Consider the following 20,397-nt stretch of genomic DNA (forward strand, 5'->3'; position numbering starts at 1 on the left):
TTTTAAGATAGCCTCTGGGAGAAGGATCTGACGTTGCGACGACACGATGTGCGATCTTGGAGCTCCAAGATCACAGTCGATAAGTTTGCTGCTGGATGGTCCTTTTGGACCCAAACTGTCCCGAAGAGACGGTGACAGGGAAAAGTACATCCTGATGATCTCAGGGACTCTGCAAAGTCCCTGATTGATCCAGGAGAATCTCTTTTTGCCGGCGACAGAAGCGCAGCCATTGAAGCTGCTGAAGTTGGGACAGCTCCGGAACGGGAGGAAAACGGAAAGAGAAAGTGTGTCCATCTAGTGAGGATATCGTATTATTATAAAATATATACTCCCCCCCCCCAATAAAGCTAAATTAAATTTGAAAACAGAAGAGAACAAGCAGTGAAATTAAGCTACATTAGACAGTGTGTTATCCTTTTTAAAAAAAATATTTTACAGATGGAACTTTTGCAAATGTTTCCTATTCTTTAAATTGAACGGATTAGTTTTTCTTCTACTTTTTAAATTCTTTTTTTTATACCTATGGATTAAAATCTTTTTCCTTATTTTTATAATACTGAATTGGATGGGGTTTTTTTGCTCCATTTAAGAATTTTGTTTTCTTTAAGTCTGGAATATAAAGAAGATATAAAAGGAATACAAAGAGGGCTGTAATAACAGAGGGAAAGGAAGTAACACTACCACTTGGAGGCTGGAGGCTTGGAAGGCTTGGAAATGTTCTTTTTTCTTTTTTTCTCTTTGATCATTTGACTTTGCATTTCAAGGTTCTTCAGCTTGTTTACAGAGAGTGATAGTGAGAAGAGCATGGGTTGTTTATATAGATGCTCTTTGGGAGCTTTATTGGCAGCTGGAGTAAAGTGAAAACAAAGCCTTGTCTTGAAAGATTATAAATGAACTTGCTTTAAATTTAATAAAAAGTTTTGAATGTCAGAGTGGCAGTGTTTACAAGTTGGAAGAATGGTGCAACATGAAAAAGAAACCTTAACATTGCAAAAGTTTATGTTTGAAATTCAAAAATCATTAGAAGTAACAGAGAAAATTGAGAAGAGATTGGAGAACATAGATGGTAGAACAGTAAAATTTGATGGAAAAATTGAGGATGTCCACCAAATGAAAAAAGTGGAGGTCAGAGTTCTAAAAACTGTAGGAAAAAATAAACAAAGAGACAAGAAAATTATTGATACTGACAGTGAACTGAATGTGGTTGGAAATGGAAAGAGTGGAATATGGAAAGGGGAGATAGATGGACTGGAGCTCTACCCCAGATTTCAAAGTATAGAAGAAGAAAAGAGAGAAGAATTGATGGAACTAAGCAGAGAAATCTTGTCAGAAGCACTAGTGATAACCAAAGAGATGCTGATCAAAGAAGCAGATGGAAGGTTTCGAGTTTATACAAGATATGCAATAAGCAATAAGTTGTGAAGAGAAGTCCATACAAAACTTACTAAGGAAATAACCAGAATACTAATGCCACAAATGACAAGAGACAAAAGACTGCACTATTACTGGAAAGACACAGGTTGATGTAATGAAAGCTTATAATAAAAAAAAATTAAGTAAAATTTAGTTACATTTAGAGGATTATGTATAAAATGAAGTGATAATGGATATAGTTAAATAATTGATTGATAATTATAATAATGCATATATATGTATTGGTTTGATAAGAGGAAATTTGATATAAATTGCAAATGGTGACTACGAAAAGAGGTTTAGAAACTGTTATTAAATATAACCAATTTTTATTTAGAACATGTTATAAAGATGTAATGTTACTGGATGATATTGGGAAGAGCTAATGGAATGCCATTATGTGGTTTTGCTTTAAATCTGGAATATTTTATATAAAAGAACGTAAAAACAATTATAGTCAAATGAAGGTTGAGGTATGATGATAGTAATATATATAAATATATTTGATTTAAAATATATGATTTGATATAAATTGTAGGTGATGACTGTGGAAGGGATGCACGGAAGTTTTTGTAACCAATCAACACACTTTCTACAACTTGTAATGGAAGATGGTTTTGTGTTTTGTTTTGTGTTTTGTCTGTTTGTGTTTATTCAAAAAATAAAAAAAATCTTTATAAAAAATGATCCCACGAATTAAGCAAATAAAATCCAAGCGAAGTAAAAAAAATAAGATAGCCTCTGAAGCCAAAAGTTGAAAAGAACTGCAGACAATATTTTCCATGACAATAATGTGCATGACTGATTATAGCTTCCTATTAATATTTTTCTATCTCTTCCCCCTGCTGCAAATGCTGCATAAGCACATACCTTTATCTTAACCATATGGCCTATTATGTATAACATACTATGACATAGTTATTTATTAAAAATATATATTTAACACGACTTAATGTTTGTATTTATACTGTATAAAATGCTAGGCCCAACTAAATATCATGATCTCAAGTGATGCAAAGTTATAAAAAGACAGTAAGCGCTATCCCAATTGATTGTACTTCATTGTTTTATATAAACAAGTCCTAAGTAATTAGAAGATATTCACAGAAAAAGTGATAGAAAAGAATATAGAAAAAGAAAGATAAGAAATCTGTACTTTCATCTAAAGGTTAACTCACCTCTTCCTTTAATTGGCTATCTGCACTCTGCTGAGCAGCATCTTGGAAATCAGAACATGTTTTGTGGCCCTGGGGGTTGTTTAGCTCTCCCATTGAAAAGACTGGAAAGAGGGGCCTGAGAAATCGGAATTCACTACTTAAGGATCCACCAGTCAAACAAACATCATAACGGTAAGTCCTGGAAAGCGACCCATTCTGTGAATCAGCACAATTTTCTGCAGTATCAGCTCTGGCAGGTATGAAGTGAGGAACAGCTGCAGTAAAATGGCTTTGTGGGTCCTTCTTGAAGATTTTGACAACAATAAACACAACAATGCAGACCAGGAACACAAAGGAGACTGCAGCCAAGCAGATCACCAGATACTTGGTCAAGGTTTTATCTTCTTCCGGTTCTTGCACACTGACATCCACCCTCCTCAGGAAGGGATCTGAAAAGCCATCCACAAGAAGAACATTAAGCAACGCCGTGCTGGTCTGTGGAGGAAGGCCGTTGTCTCTGACCAGTATCACCAGCCTCTGCTTATTTGTGTCTCGCTCATTCAGGACTCTCCTGGTTTTCACTTCCCCATTCTGCGCTCCTATGCTGAAAAGGGCTGGGTCTGTGGCCTTCAGCAATTCATAGGAAAGCCAGGAGTTTTGGCCAGAATCTGCGTCCACTGCAACCACCTTGGTGATCAGATAGCCGGCCTCGGCTGACTTGGGAAGCAGCTCATTGCATGGGGATGTGTTGTTCTGGAGGGGATACAGGAAGAAGGGAGCGTTGTCATTCTCATCTATGATGTGGATTCGGACAATCACTTCTGAGCTCAGGGAAGGAGAACCACCATCAGATGCCCTCACAGTGACTCTGAAGCCTCTTATCTGTTCATAGTCCAGGGATCGGAGGGCATACATGTTTCCAGTTTCAGAGTTGATTGAGATGTAAGAAGTCACCATGCCATCACCCTTCCCAGGCAGAACTAAATAATTCACTTTAGCATTCAGCGTTGTGTCTAGATCCAGAGCATGGACTGAGCCAATGAGCAAGCCTGGAATATTATTCTCCCTGATTTGCATGTCATATGAAGACTTTTCAAAAAGGGGAGAATTATCATTGACATCAGAGATCTGAACATTAATCAATCTTGTTGAAGTGAGCCTAGGAGCTCCCCAATCAATGGCAGTGATGGTGATGTTGTATTCAGTGACCGTCTCTCTGTCTAGGGGACTTTGGAGCACAAGCTGATAAAAGTTGTTTGTGGTAGCTTTCAGCACAAAAGGGAGATTCATCTGCACGGAGCAGACTGTTTTGCTGTTGTCTCCAGCGTCTTGGTCTCTCACACTTAAGAGGGCCACCATTGTGTCCAGAGGAGAGTCCTCCTTTAAAGTGCTGATCAGAGATATGATGGACACTTCTGGGGGATTATCATTCTCATCTTCAACCTCTATAAATATCTTGCAGTGACCCGACAGTCCTCCTCCATCCATTGCTTTGATGTTTATGCTATAACTGATTTCACTTTCATAATCAATCTGTCCCCTAACAGTGATTTCTCCAGTCCTTTCATTTAAAAGGAATAAGTTATTTATTTTTTCAGACACTCGATGGAATGAGTAGAGTATCTGTGCATTTGAACCAAAATCAGGATCTCTAGCTTCCACCTTAATCAGCAGTGTGCCCTTAGGAAGATTTTCCTTTATTCTTGCCTTATATTCAGATTGAGAAAATTGAGGAGAGTTGTCATTTATATCTAGAACATCAATATTAATTTGAACAGTGCCTGTTTTTTGTGGCACTCCTCCATCAATGGCCGTCAGAGTTAATTGAAGATAAGGCACCTTCTCCCTGTCTAGTGGTTTCTGCAGAATAAGATCAACATTTCTCTTTTCATGTTCATCAGTCTGTACTTCTACTATGAAATGTGAATTTTTAGTGAGTGTGTAATTTTGGATACCATTTTTTCCTAGATCAGCATCTTGAGCACACTCCATCTGAATTCGGGTGTTCACCTGGACATGTTCTGATATTTGTATAGTAAATGTATTTTTTGCAAAATTAGGAGCGTTATCATTCACATCTTCTACCTGTATTTCAATACTATGGATTTTCAGTGGGTTTTCTAGAACAATTTGAGAAAAAATTAAACAAGGCTCCTTTTGACCACATAAAGCTTCTCTGTCTATTTTATCATTTATCAACAAATCCCCATTTTGGGTATCAAGGTGGAAATATTTCTTAGTGTTGTCAAAAATTAAACAGGCTCTGCGAGTAGAGAGTTCTCCTTTTTTCAATTGCAAATCCTGCAATATATTAGCCACTACAAACCCATTTTTCTTTTCTTCAGGGACAGAGTAATGAACTGAAATACACAGTGTTCCAAAAAGACTGAGGAAAAGCAAAAGATACAGACCTTGTTTGTCCTTGAGGAAGTGATCTTCCATTGTGTAGGAAATTTCTTTATCTTCAGTTTTTGCTCCAAATGTAACCCTCTTAATTTTTATCCAGTGAAAATGCCTGCTGGCAAGAAAATCTGTTTTGTTTTGCAATGTAGATATTTGATTCCACTAAAATTTCACTCATATTCTGCTGAGTTTTTGTTTCATTCCCTAATTTCATCTGTAATAATCATTTCCTCAGCATTCCTCAAAGACAACATTCTGAGTGTCTATTAATATGTTAGCCTGTGCTGCCACTACGTGGCCGAACAAGGAAACAAATCACTTCTATATTTCTAATTGTATGGTCCCTATTGCACAATAGACATACCTTGAATATCTGAGGTATAATACTTAGTTATTTGGAACAGATTATTTGATTTTAAAAGTGCAGCAAAAGTTAGTAAAGTTTCTGGAAAACACGCTTATGATCTTTAACTGAAAAAGTACTGAATGCTTTGTGCTATAAATACCCTGACTTTTATTTTCAGTCTCACTAACTTTTGTGTTATTTATTAAAAATGGTCTTTATTAAGAAAAAGATAAAATTTGAAAATGAGATTTTTATGTGAAATTTCCAGTTAAATTCTATGGTATTTTGTTGGTAAAGATCTTCTAAAAGTATATCTGGGAGCCTATTCCAGGTGTTTTAGTTGATACCATTAACTTTTCTACTAGCAGAAATAGTTTGGAAAGTCTAACCATAGAAATGTAACAAGTTACTTAGAATAGACAAGAATAGCAAAATCATTAATTTCCCTCAATTTATAAAAGGAAAAAGAATATAAAGCATGTTAAAGTACCTGTATGTTACAATAACAAAGAAAAAGAGAAGCATTCTGAAGTCAAATTTATATTTTTAAGTATATTAAATTCAGTCTACACTTTCCACAATAAATTAGAACAAATTCAATAAAAAAAAATAGTGCAATGGAAAATTCCCAATACCATTTTCAAATTAACCATAAAACAAAACAACCCCCCCCCCAAAAAAAATTATGACCAAAAGGTTCTGCAGATTTAATCTGGAGATTCATGTGAATGCTAGTAGGATTCATCAAAACAGGAGACGGAGGTCTGAGAAATCTGAATTCACTATTCAAAGATTCACCAACTTCCCATTACCATGTAGTAATCATTATACAATTCGGAATATAGATAAAATACAACTGTGATAAATGGTAATGACCTAGACAGTACGTTAGAAAGGTATATACACCATCTATCTATAATGTCATGTCATATGAATACATATGGGGCAAAAGGAAGAACAAAAACTATTCATTGAAATCCTTGCTTTGATTTTATTTATTTAGTGTATGGCAATTGGGTCGGTGTAAGCTCTTGGTGGGCATTTGGACACAATATGATGGATATTTTGTCAAGGAGCACCACAAGTCACACTGAGGGGGTAGAGACAAGACCCAACTTAAACAATGAGTCCTGGCAGGCACCATGTTGGGTACGGATCCTGTTCAGAGTTGACCAATGCTGGTGAGAAAGGTCAAAACCTGGCACCTTTTGTGTAGGATCATCTGTGTAACTGCCTGTATCTGGGCGTTCAGCAGCCCATTTGGCTTTCCACTGTGTGTTGATGTCAAAGTTGTTAGACAGCTGTTGAACGAGTGCCAGAGAGGGCTTCCTGGATTTAAGCCTGCCAATTGATATATGCAAAAGATCAGCGTGCACAGGAAGAAGTGGGTTTCTCAAAATTGTGTTGTACTCCTTCACTAAGGCTTCCTGCCTTCATAGAGCTGGTGGTGCAATGTGGTTCAAGATGGGCAGACAGCAAGTAGGAGTAGATTTTATGCAACCGCTTATGATCCTCATTGTATCATTTAGTCTAGCATCGACCTTGCTAGTGTGGCAGCTATTAAGCCAAATAGGGACAAAGTATTCAGCTGTGGAGTAGACCAACCCTAGTCCTGATATTCTGAGAGTAGAGGCTGAGGCTCCTCATCTTGATGCTCGTAGTTTCTGGAGTAACTTGTTCCTGGTATTGATTTTAGGGGACATGTTCTCTAGGTGTTTTTTATAGCAGAGAGTCTGATCCAAAGTTACTCTAAGGTATTTGGGGTGAGGATCATAAGGGAGTAAGCTGTTATTCAGGTAGGTCTTCGGGGTGGCATTGGCGAGTTTGTTGTTGAGATGGAAATAGGTGGACACCGTTGTGCTGATACTGGGTATGAGTCTCCAGTCAGCAAAGAATTTTCCCAGGGACTTCAGATCCTCAGAGAGGAGGCAGTCCAAAACTTCCAAGTTTTTATCTTGCGCTACTAGGGCCAGGTCATCTGCATATCCAAATTTACATCCCCTTGTAGCTGGCATATCTGAGATATAAAGATTGAACAGTGTGGGTACAGAACCTTGTGGAAGGCCATTGTTGAATCTTCTTAACTTGCTAACATTGTCCCCCCTAATGAACTGAAAGGATCTATCGCTGATCTATGTTGTTTATTAGGCAATAGAGGATTTTACAGGAGGTGATATGACTCAATATATTCATATATATCCCTGATACATCCACCACATCCACAAATAATACTCCTGGTATCATTGCCAGCCCGATGCAGATGCTTCATTCCCTTCATGGCTTTATTTTTACTTTCTTTTAACTAAAATTTATTTTTAAATAGAAAAAAAGCATCGAGATTTTCCAGTATAACATCATGCAATTATTATTCTATTGCACCTGATCTCCTCTATCTTCAAATCACCTCTGTGCCCCTAATCATTGAACCTTGAAAAATTAACAGATCAGATCTACTATGCACATCCTTTTTAAAAATGCTGTTAGGTATCCTGAATAACTCAACTCCTTTACTTCATCCCTAATTAAAAAACAAGTAGTGAAAAAGATAATGGGAACATTGAAAATGATGGTAGTGGTACACAGTGCAAATACTCAATTTAGAATAAGGAATATTTTTCTGCACACACAATGGCTAGGTTTATACAATATATTAAATCCTTAACCAACTAAACTACAAATAAGTGCTGTGTTCACCCAAATGACTATACTCAAATGTGACTTAATAAAATGGTCTGATTCACACAAAACAGTGATGATGATTGGTTCCTATTTTATGTTGAATTCAAATTATTTTATTGCATATTATCTTAATTTAGCAAATTTGCAAACCAAACCTTACAGTACTGACAGGAAATCTGCAGAAAGAAATGCTTGGAAATAGTTCAGTTGATCTTTGAAATGGATTAGTTCATCTACTGATCTAGTTGTCAGAGTTCCAACCAATGCCCTAATAAAAGTAGGAGACCCAAGCAACGTTTCAAGAAAAATCCAGTTGTTTATTAGTATCGTCATATCAATGGACCAAGTGAAGCCAGCACTGACCCCACTTAGTTCATGCCTTGCCTCTGACCCTGTTTCCCCCTCCCCGCAAGGTGTGTCATCAGTCACATTCCCCAATGAAGCAATTTCACAGGTCGTAGAAGTCACTCCCACCAACCATTACTGGTTTCTGTGGAGATAGCCTTGACTTTGGCCAGCTAGGATGTGTGTTGTTTTGAATGAGGTGCAAATTCCTTGATGCAGCTGCGAGGTGAGGCTTCCCATCCCCCTACCTATGGCAACTTGGAAGCAGGTTAGGGAAAGTTCACGAGTTGACACCAGTCTAATTACAGACAATAGAAATGGAGTGAGCAGAATAATCATTGTCTAGAGTTGGGCTTCATGAGGCAATGCCAATGCCAGGGGTTTGCACATAATGTTCATAATATTTACTAGGACTGCATATTATTATTGGGCAAGCCATATCTTTTGCAAAAGTAGCAAAAGTAGCATCAATAAAAGATTGTAGCTACTTTATAGGATGACTATGTTCATATAATATGCTCAGAAATTAATTCAATTGTTACAATGCTCTAAATTGCAACTTACTGAATGTCATTTCATTCAAATTCAGGACATTGTCAAAACCCAGCCTCCAAATTAAATCTCCAAACCAGAGAAAAGAATCTTGGTGAAATCATATGAAAAAATACTTAAAGGTAACTCACCTGTTCATGTAATTGGTTATCTGCACCCTGCTCAGAAATAAGTATCTTCACAACCAGAATTCTTGTGGTACCTGGGAATATTTACATCTCTCACGGAAAAGACCGGAAAGAGGGGCCTGAGAAAATGGAACTCGCTACTTAAGGATCCACCAGTCAAACAAACATCATAACGATAAGTCCAGGAAAATGACCCATTCTGTGAATCAGCATAGTTCTCGGCAGTATCAGCACTGGCAGGTGGGAAGTGAGGAACAGCCTCAGTAAAATGGCTTTGGAGATCCTTCTTGAGGATTTTGACTACAATAAACACAACAATGCAGACCAGGAACACAAAGGAGACTGCAGCCAAGCAGATCACCAGATACTTGGTCAAGGTTTTATCTTCTTCCGGTTCTTGCACACTGACATCCACCCTCCTCAGGAAGGGATCTGAAAAGCCATCCACAAGAAGAACATTAAGCAACGCCGTGCTGGTCTGTGGAGGAAGGCCGTTGTCTCTGACCAGTATCACCAGCCTCTGCTTACTTGTGTCTCGCTCATTCAGGACTCTCCTGGTTTTCACTTCCCCATTCTGCACTCCTATGCTGAAAAGGGCTGGGTCTGTGGCCTTCAGCAATTCATAGGAAAGCCAGGAGTTTTGGCCAGAATCTGCGTCCACTGCAACCACCTTGGTGATCAGATAGCCGGCCTCGGCTGACTTGGGAAGCAGCTCATTGCATGGGGATGTGTTGTTCTGGAGGGGATACAGGAAGAAGGGAGCGTTGTCATTCTCATCTATGATGTGGATTCGGACAATCACTTCTGAGCTCAGGGAAGGAGAACCACCATCAGATGCCCTCACAGTGACTCTGAAGCCTCTTATCTGTTCATAGTCCAGGGATCGGAGGGCATACATGTTTCCAGTTTCAGAGTTGATTGAGATGTAAGAAGTCATCATGCCATCACCCTTCCCAGGCAGAACTAAGTAATTCACTTTAGCATTCAGTGTTGTGTCTAGATCCAGAGCATGGACTGAGCCAATGAGCAAGCCTGAAATATTATTCTCCCTGATTTGCATGTCATATGAAGACTTTTCAAAAAGGGGAGGGTTATCATTGACATCGGAGATCTGAACATTAATCAATCTTGTTGAAGTGAGCCTAGGAGCTCCCCAATCAATAGCAGTGATGGTGATGTTGTATTCAGTGACCGTCTCTCTGTCTAGGTGACTTTGGAGCACAAGCTGATAAAAGTTGTTTGTGGTGGCTTTCAGCACAAAAGGGAGATTTTGGGAAAGGATCAAAAAATGGCTGGAGGCAATAACAAGTGTTAAAATAGAATGGAAACCTGAAGTTTTTTTATTAGGAATAATGTCTGTGAAATACAAAAAAGAAATCCAGTATTTAAATACTACATATAATTACGGCGGCAAGGATTGCTTTTGCCCAGAAATGGAAAAACAAATTAATTCCAAGCAAAGATGAAATAATAAGAAAGGTTATGGATTGTGCTGAAATGGACAAACTAACTAAAGAAATCCAGCGAAAAGAAGAATCAGAATTCTACCAGATATGGGATAAATGGTATAGGTGGATGGAGGAAAGAAACAAGAATCAATGAAGGAGTATAACAAAACTCAAAAAATAATAGTTATGAGTAAAATAAGAGGTTTAAGAATGGTGAAATCCAAATGAAATACAATAGAAGGGGAAATAATATAAGGTGAACGGTATTGATTGATAATTGCTATTAGAAAGAACAGGAAGCTCCTGTTCGTATTGTATTGTGTAAATGTGGTGTACGTCTAGGTTTTGTATGTGTGTATTTTATATGTTTGTTAATAAAAAATAAAAAATAATTTAAAAAAGGAAATGGAAGAGGTCACAGGAGAATTGCACTCCCCAAGCAAAAGTGAGTAAATTTCTTTAGTATTCAGCTTTGTGCCCAGATCCAGAGTGTAGACTGAGTTGATGAGCAAACTTGGACTATTATTCTCCCTGATTTGCATGTCATATGCAAACTTTTCAAAAATGGGAGGGTTATCATTGACATCAGAGATCTGAACATTAATCAATCTTGTTGAAGTGAGCCTAGGAGATCAGTTGCAGTGATGGTGTTGTTGTGCTCCGAGTCTCTCTCTCTGTCTAGGGGACTTTGGAGCACAAATGGGTAAAAGTTGTTTATGGTGGCTTTGAGCATAAAAGGAAGGTTCATCTCCATGGAGCAGACAATTTTGCTGTTGTCTCCAGAGTCTTGATCTCTAGGACTGAAGAGGGCCACCACCTTCTCCAAAGCCGAATCCTCCTTTAAGATGCTGGTCAGAGATATGATGGACACTTCTGGGGCATTGTCATTGACATCTTCAACCTCTATAAGTATCTTGAAGTGCCCTGAAAGACCACCTCCATCTGTTGCTCTGATATTTATGCTATAACTCCTTTCTTTTTCATAATCAATCTGTCCCCTAAGAGTGATTTCTCCAGATTTTTCATTTAAAAGGAATAAATTGTTTATTCTTTCAGGCGTTCTGTGGAATGAGTAGGTGACTAGTGCATTTAAACCAAAATCAAGATGTGTAGCTTCTACTTTAGCCACCGCAGTGTCCGTAGGAAGGCTTTCCTTCATTTTTACCTTACATTCGGATTGGGAAAATCGAGGAGGGTTATCATTTATGTCCAGAATATCAATTTTAATTTGAACAGTTCCTGTTTTCTGTGATACCCCACCATCAACAGCCATTAGGTTGATATTGAGACATGGCATCTGTAGAACAAGATCCACGTTGTAAATTCCGTCTTTGTTCCTTTGCACATGAAGCCAAAAATATTCATTGGTGCTGAGTGTATCGTTTTGGATGCTGTTTTCTCCTAGATCCTCACCATCTGCAGATCCTAAGGGAAGTACCATATTTGCAGGAACATTCTCAGGCATTTCTATCTCAAATTCATTTTTAGAGAATTTGGGAGCGTTGTCATTTATGTCTTCTATTATTATTTCCATATTGTATGATTCCAAATGATTGTCAATCACAATTTGCGATGTAAATATGCAAGCATCTGTCTGGCTACACAGAATGTCAAGGGAATATCAAGGGAGAAATACTGCTTAGTGCTTTCAGAAATGAGATGGGCTCTGCGATCAATGAATTCCTGTACTTCCAGTTTCAAATCCTTCAACACATTAGCCACTTTAGAACCACTTTTGGTTTCTTCAGGTGTCGAATAGTAGATTGAAATACATAAGGCTCCAGGCAGACAAAGCAACCAAAAAAGATACATACCTTGTATACTCCTGATGATTCAGGACTCTCCTTAATTCTTGAACAGAATATAAATCTCCTTACTTTCATCCAGTTTTTGTCTCTCACAAAGAGATAATTTCCTGCTGCTTTACCTGACAGTTTTCATCTTTTCGTTGGTTAAATTCTTCTTGTCTCCTTGCAGAACCCTATTCTTTGTTCTCTTCCGCTCAAACCAAAATTCTGAGTTCCCAGTAATATGTTTGCTTGTTCTGCCACCATGTGGCTGTTTGAGGAATCCGCCTCTAGGACAGCTTTCATGAGTCTGTTTTAAATTAAAGGCAATAAATAATCGTTTTGAAGGCTCTCTACCTATTCAAAATATGAAGATTCCACAGGAAACAATGTCTCTTAAGGCTGGTGAGATTCTAGTTACCTCATCCACAAAAAATAATATTATTGTTCAACAGGACATTGAGAGAGAGGGATACAACTCTAGCATTGCAATATAATTTTCCCTGAGGGTGCCTAGAAATAAATTATTTAAATTATATCAGAACAGAACAATAAGAGGAAAGGATCTATGTTAATAGATTTAACATAGATCACATTTTACATTTAAATTTAACTAATTTTAGTCACAGAAAAATATGAATGAAGTCCTTATATGTAACTATAGGGAATCCTTATTTTGAAATTATTAGTTTTAATTTTTTTTAAAATGAATGTGATCATACTATTAGATCTAGGAAGAGAAGATAGGATGGATTATTTCTGAAGTAAGAGTTACTTTATTCAAAGCCTCTATGCTCCCTATCTGTTGCACTTTTCTTTCAAAGTAATCTTTCAAACTCAAAGAATCACATGAAATATGATTATGACTTCCTCAAAAATGGACAGGAATGAAGATTACAAAAGCAAAATATAGAGAAACAGTGAGAAAGGAAAAGAAAAAGGCAGCAAAGCAAAGCAAAGCAAAGAGATTTATTAAGAAATGCATACCAGACAAAGCAATCTTCTCAAAGATAAATCTTTTGTAGAATTAATCACAAGAAAACTGTTCTATAGTTGACAACATATTCAAGTAATAAAATATTATAAATTAAAATGTAAAACTGTTTGAAATGCTTTAATACTATTCCCACTTTGGTCATCAGTTTATCTTCCTTAATATGAGTTTTGGTTTTATGGGAATCTGTAGAATTTCTTGTATGCATTTGGATGCAAACAGGTTCCATTAAAAAAAACCCTAGGAAACAGGCCTCATTAAAAATCAACCAGTGAAACCTATCTCATAGTTGTATCAGAACTAGGATCGCCACCATTTTCTTGCAAGTTGTGTTCCAAAATTACATTAGATATAGAATTAGTGCTGCCCATGAATTTCTGACCTTTCTGAAATTAGATTACAATTAACAATTAAGAAAGACAATTATGATAAAATGATTCAGAAAATTAAGAAAGATTTGGAAAATTGGAGGAAAATAGCAATAGCAATAGCAATAGCAGTTAGACTTATATACCGCTTCATAGGGCTTTCAGCCCTCTCTAAGCGGTTTACAGAGTCAGCATATCGCCCCCACAGTCTGGGTCCTCATTTCACCCACCTTGGAAGGATGGAAGGCTGAGTCAACCTTGAGCCGGTGAGATTAGAACCGCTGAACTGCAGATAACAGTCAGCTGAAGTGGCCTGCAGTACAAGTATTAATGGGAAGAATTGCCATTGTTAAAATGAATATCCTACCAAAAAAATTATTTTTATTTCAAGTGGTACCGATTAGCCTAGGGAAAAACTTTTTCATAGATTTAAACAAATTAATTGCACAATTTATTTGGTCAGGAAAAAACCATGAATTAAATCAATTTTTCAACAGAAAAATGGACGCTGATTTCTTCTCCGATGTTTCTAAGGGGTTTCTCTCATCCAGTAGGGAAGTTGCTTGCCTCCTCACCATCACTCACGCTCCCCCTCTCTCCTGTTGATCCCTCCAGGTTCAATTTTGTCCTTTTTTCAGGATTTTCACCACAGAAACTCAAGCAAAGCTAGTGGCTCTACCATTCCTTTGCCCGCTCCACCATGACGTCACCGCAGGTAGTCTACTGTATTTTTTTCATTTCAATTGTTCCAGCAGTTCTCAATATTTCTGTGTAACTGAAATGATCTGAGTACTCTTTCTGATATTTGGCCAAAAGAATATGTAATATGATCATTGGTTTTGATGCCTGTGTTGCCAGCTTCCACTTTAGCAACAAAGATATCCAATTGTTTTCTCTTAATTTCACTTAGTAACCTGATTGTTCAACATAAGGACAATTATCATTAATGTCTAAAACATCAAGAGCTATGTTGTTCCAGTGGAAAGTCTCCATCTACAGCATTAAAACCAACTGTGAAATATTCTTACAATTTAATGATTTGTCTAGTATCAATTCTGCATATTTATTACCATCACTGTTATTTTGTGCTTCTAATCTAAGATATTCATTTTAATTAAATCTGTAGTTCTGAGCAGAATTTTCTCCTTTGTCTGAATCTTCAGTCTTTTCTGACAGCAAACAGGTGTTGGTGGAAACCAGCTCAGGTAACTCAAAAATGAATTCTTTTTGGGTGAATTTGGGGTAGTTATCCTTCACACCATCTGTTTCAGCATCAATTCTGTAGCTGCAATGGATAGTCCAACAATTTCAGAGAGTAGAATACAAGGGTCAGTCTACCACACAGAACCTCTCAATTAATGTTATTCTTTATTATCACATTTCTTATATGAGGATCCAGATGAAAATACTGTTTGGAACACTTAGATCTCAGTTGGTTTTTCTGAAAAGAAAGATCCTTAACATCCACTTTAAAATCTTTTAATATGTTAGCTATCATAGAATAGCATAGAATAACGGAGTTGGAAGGGACCTTGGAGGTCTTCTAGTCCAATCCCCTGTTCAAGTAGGAGACCCTATGCCATTTCAGGCAAGTGCCTCTCAAGGCTCGTCTTAAAAGCCTCCAGTGATGGAGTGCCCACAACTTCTGAAGGCTGATTAATTATCCTCACCCTCAGAAAATTTCTCCTTAGTTTTAGATTGCTTCTTTCCTTGATTACTTTCCATCCATTCTTTCTTGTCTTGCCTTCTGGTTCTTTGGAAAATCAGTTGATCTCCTCTATTTTGTGGCAGCCTTTCAAATAGTGAAATAATGCTGTTATGTCTCCTCTAGTCCTTCTTTTCAGTAGACAAGACAAACCCAATTCCTACAACTGTTCTTCATATGTTTTAGTCTCCAGTCCCCTAATCATTTTTGCCGCTTTTCTCTGCACTCTTTCCAGAATCTCAACATCTTTTTTTATATATTCTGGTGCTCAAAACTGGATGCAGTATTCCAAGTGTGGTCTTCCTAATCAAGAATCCAGTTTTTGTTTCCTCAGGTACTGAATACATAATGGATTCACACATGGCTCAATACATGCAAAGATAAAGGGAAAAAAAGCTGCTAAAACTTGCCTGCTGTTGAGATACATTTCCATTGTTTCAGGTTCACCTCATAGCAGATGGTTGAAAGAACAGGTTTCTAGGTTATCCTTTTGACATTTTATCTGTCCAGTTTTTACATTTTATAATAGGATTTTCATCAGTGTAGATTTTTTTTGGAAAGTAAATTCAGCTGTCTTTTTGTTGCTGTTGTCTTATGCCACTCCTTTTGCCATCTGGCTACAGTTCTTTAAGAGGGCAGGTACTCCCTAATCTGTTATTCTGCATTGTGATAGCACCACCTTGTGCTTGATTTGGATACAACTTCCATTAATACTGATCTACACAGAAATATAGTATGTCTTTTGCAATAAATGTTTTTATAATATAAATGTTACAATGTAAACTTGTAATAATTAAGTATTAAACTACCTTTCTCAGTTTAGCTTATTTAATATGCAAACTCACTAGCATGGTATCTAATGTGGCCTCTAGAAGGAACCAAATGTTGTCATTTAAATATAACAAAATTCATAGCATTAACTTGATATATATTTATTAATATGCATCCCATCTCTCAACTATATTTGCCTGACTGGGACAAACAGTTCTGCTAATGTATAAAACTGCCATCAATGCCAAGCTTGTCTCCACAACCCAGATTCTAAAAAGCAGCATAAAAAAGTAGCTACTGACAGCACTGGCTCCTGTACCATTAGGCATTGTTGACCATAGGTGAGATTGCCATTTGCCATGCTTCATATGATGAAGTAGTAGTATTACCTAATTGTAATTTAGGAGCTTTAATATATTGTAATCTATTGTCAATACCCATAAAGTTCCTAGTTCCATGCTTGGAGGGGTAGGGGAACTTAACATGGGGCAGCCTTTGAAGAGTATTCAGAGACTACAACTCGTCCAGAATGCAGCCGCACGAGCGATTGTGGGTGCACCTCGGTACACCCACGTTACACCTATCCTCCGCGAGCTGCACTGGCTACCGATCGGTCTCCGGATACGCTTCAAAGTGCTAGTCGTAACTTATAAAGCCCTTCATGGTATTGGACCTGGGTACTTGAGAGACCGCCTGCTGCCAATTACCTCCCACAGACCCATTAGATTGCACAGGGTCGGCCTCCTCCGGGTTCCGTCTACCAGCCAATGCCATCTGGCTACCACCCGGGGGAGGGCCTTCTCTGTTGCAGCTCTTTGGAATGAACTCCCTGCGGAGATTCGGACCCTCACCTCTCTCCAGGCCTTCCGGAAAGCCATCAAAACCTGGCTGTGCCGGCAGGCCTGGGGTTGATGAGTTCCCCTCCCCTCTCGACTTGTATGGCTGTATGACGCTTGTGTATTTTAATTACGTGTATTGTGTTTGTATCCCCTTTCCCCTTTTGAGTTGTTCGCCACCCTGAGTCCCTTCTCGGAGAAGGGCAGCATACAAATAAACTAAATCTTAAATCTTAAATCTTAACAAATAGGTAGTGATATTGTATACTCTTGGCTCTGCAATCAGACCGGAAGATCACAGTAGCTGTTATTACTACTGAAGCAATGAGAACCCCCAAAGTCTTTCAAAGGAAGTGTAAACTCATTCAAAATAGGTAGAAGGTTATCCAGAGAAGAAATGAATTCTAAAAGAAGTTACTATCCCATCATTACTATTTCTGAAAATGCTGCATTTAATTAGGAAAAATACTGTCAATTCTAATCAATGAGAGGTGGAAAGTAACAAGGGAAAAAATCAAGAAAAAGCGCTATTTTCTCCGCTTACAATTCTATCTTGTCTGGATTTAAACTGGACTTAGAAATATCAAGCTGTATTGCTGGAAATCACCAAGTTGAAGAATATGGAGCCATTTGCCAGAGAGAAGAACAAAGAACAAAGAAAGTAAAGTGATTAAGATGGCTCCACCTTCTCTTCATCTCCATTTTAGCTGAAATGGAATATAAACTGGATCAGAATTCCGAAATAAGAAGAAACTGTGGAACTGAAATTATAATTAACTGTATAACTAATCTTGGAACTGGACATTATGGAAAAGTGGGAATTTGAAGAATTATGTGAAATTATAAAACAAAATATGCATAAATCATTAAAGCTAAGTTTAAATAGAATCTTGAAGTTAGAAACTGAGGAGAGGCAGGAAATGAGGGAAGAAGAGGGGGAGGATAATGAAATGGTAGAAACGATGGAAAATTAAAAAACAGACAAAAGATTTCACTGGGTTTGACAGTGGCATAGGGAAAATTGAAAAGAGGGATACGTCCCAACAAAGAAAAGGAAAGAGACAGTAATCAAGAAGAAAAAAAGGAGTGATAAGAGAAAAGAGAAAGAGAACACAGGGAGACAGAGGATATGCCAAAAGATGCAGCAGTGGATGGAGAAGAAAGAAGACATACCCAGTAGAATACCCAGAAGACATACCCAGAAGAAAAAGCAGTTTAGAATTTGGGATAAAAGACTTACTAGAAAGAAATTAGAAATTTAGAAATTGTTATGTGGAGAATATAAAGTAGAGGTATGTGACTTACTCTTTTACATGCTAATTAAACTGAGTTGCTAATTGATTGAATATGATAATGGAAAGATAATTAAATATAGGTTAAAATATATGAAATATGGACACCAGGGGTGGGTTTCAGCTGGTACGGATCAGTATGGGCTTATCGGTTGGTGAAATTTAGCATACCTTAGTGTACCGGTTCTTTTGGAGGCCCCCGACAAGTCCATGTGGTGTGCACTGTCCTCTGCTCTCTGATAGCCACCTCATTTCCAATTAAGGTGGTGGGGGATCCATGCAGAGGGAAGAAATTGCATGGATTCCCCATCCCCTTCATTGGAAATGAGGCAGCTGTCAGTGGAGAGAACAGCGCACGCCCGTGGGCTTGTCCAATGAATCCTCCCCTCCTGTTCCTTCTTCTGCTGTTTGAACAAGCCATGTGGGGGGGCACTCCCTTGTCTTTGACAGTCACCTCATTTCCAATTGGGGGTTGGGGAAAAGAAATCCATCTTTTCCTCCCCCTCCATGGATCTCCATCCCAATTGGAAATGAGGCGGCTGTCAAAGACAGCCCTGAGGGAGTGTGTCCTATGTGACTTGTTCAAACAGCAGAAGAAGGAACAGGAGGGGAGTTCCACGCAGAGCTTTTCAAATAGCCGAATTCCCCTCCTGTTCCTTCTTTGCCTGTTTGAACAAGCCACGCGGGGTGCACTCCCTTGTCTTTGACAGCAGCCTTGTTTCCAATTGGGGTGGGGATCTATGGAAAGGGAGGGAAAAGATGGATTTCTTTCCCCCAGTTGGAAAAGGGGCGATTCCAGCAGCTGCGTTTTGCCTTGAAACTTGCTGTCCCAGCAACCCGAATGAGACATTCTCCCAGCGTGCTCCCACCTTTAGCTGGGACGGAGTAAGCATGGCTGGGAGCAGTTTGGCTCCTCCCAGTTCCCATCAAATAATTGGGGGACCTCATACACTGCTCACTCACATGGCCTGCATGCTTCTAGTGGGAATGGGAAGCACAGGGATCTTAATGTAGTAGGGCGGGGAGGCTGGAGCAGGAGGTTCTTGCATGACAAGAGAGTACGTTGCCTGGGAGAGTTGCTGCTGGAAGAATGTCCTCTTCGGGTTGCCGAGACAGCATGTTTCAAGACAAAATGCAGCTGCTAGAATTGGTGCGCCTGCAACTTAATGCCAGAAGCCTGCATTACTGGGAGCAGCAACAGTGGGTGACACACACACACACACACACACACACACACACACACACACACACATGTCCAGTGTCCTCCTCGGGAGTCTCATTGGCATTTGCGCTTCTCTCAGGAGGAGACCGCTGGCAGAGCCTCTGGGTGGAAAGGTGAGTGAAGTGTCAGGAGAGGCTGAAGCCAGCTCTTTTTTTTTTTAACATATTTTTTATTTCCATTTTCATAACATACAATCACATGTATACTATACATAGCCAGTATCATATAGTAATAAATAATGATTACATCTGTTCCTCTTGAAGCCAGCTCTTGTGGAAGGAAGCAGAGATGAGGTCTGGGGCTCGTTTCCCTGCCTCCTTCCTCCGAGAGCTGCGGGCAGCAAGGAAAACAAGGCTTCTTTGCCAGCCTCCCTGCTGGCGAAACAGAATTTTTCACCAACTGGAAGGTATGGGGGGGCAAGAGAGAGAGAGAGAAATAGAAAGAGTAAGAGAGAAAATGGAAGGAAGGATGGAAGAGGAAGAGGAAGAGGAAGAGGAAGGGAAGGAAGGGAAGGAAGGAAGGAAGGAAGGAAGGAAGGAAGGAAGGAAGGAAGGAAGGAAGGAAGGGGGAGTGAGTGACACAAGAAAGGAAGGAAGGAAGGAAGAAAAAGGAAGGAAAGAGAAAAAGAGGGGGAGAGAGAGAGACAAGAAAGAAAGAAAAAAGAAAGAAGGAAGGAAGGAAAGAAAGAAAGAAAGAAAGAAAAGAAATAACATGATCACAATTAAGCCCAAAATTGTGGTTGCTAAGCAAGAGCATTGTTAAATGAGTTTCACAACATTTTACAAATTGGCCACTCCCACTCGGTCACATGACTGCCAAGCCATGCCCACAAAATAGGCCACACCTACAGAATAGGTTCTAAAAAAGTTTGAAACCCACCACTGATGGACACTTATAGAATTTTTAAGAAGATGAACAAAAGTGAGGTGTGTATTGCTTGTTATTTTATAT

The 20,397-nt window shown here is 38.6% G+C and overlaps 1 protein-coding gene and 1 pseudogene across 1 annotated transcript; both read right to left on the reverse strand.

Moving 5' to 3' along the window:
* Positions 1–2,582: 2,582 nt before the first annotated feature.
* Positions 2,583–5,012, reverse strand: LOC148044474 (putative protocadherin beta-18). The gene is made up of 2 exons (XM_087722135.1): positions 4,982–5,012; positions 2,583–4,690 (listed from the first exon to the last, which is right to left on the reverse strand). The coding sequence occupies exons 1-2, from the start codon at positions 5,010–5,012 to the stop codon at positions 2,583–2,585; spliced, it is 2,139 nt and encodes a 712-aa protein (XP_087578261.1).
* Positions 5,013–9,051: 4,039 nt separating this feature from the next.
* On the reverse strand, positions 9,052–12,283 carry LOC148044475 (protocadherin beta-14-like; annotated as a pseudogene).
* Positions 12,284–20,397: the final 8,114 nt, after the last annotated feature.

This window comes from Thamnophis sirtalis, unplaced genomic scaffold (assembly GCF_051295495.1).
Source record: "Thamnophis sirtalis isolate CommonGarterSnake01/CBP01778 unplaced genomic scaffold, rThaSir2_p1.2 scaffold_8, whole genome shotgun sequence".
Classification (NCBI taxonomy): Eukaryota; Metazoa; Chordata; class Lepidosauria; order Squamata; family Natricidae; genus Thamnophis; species Thamnophis sirtalis.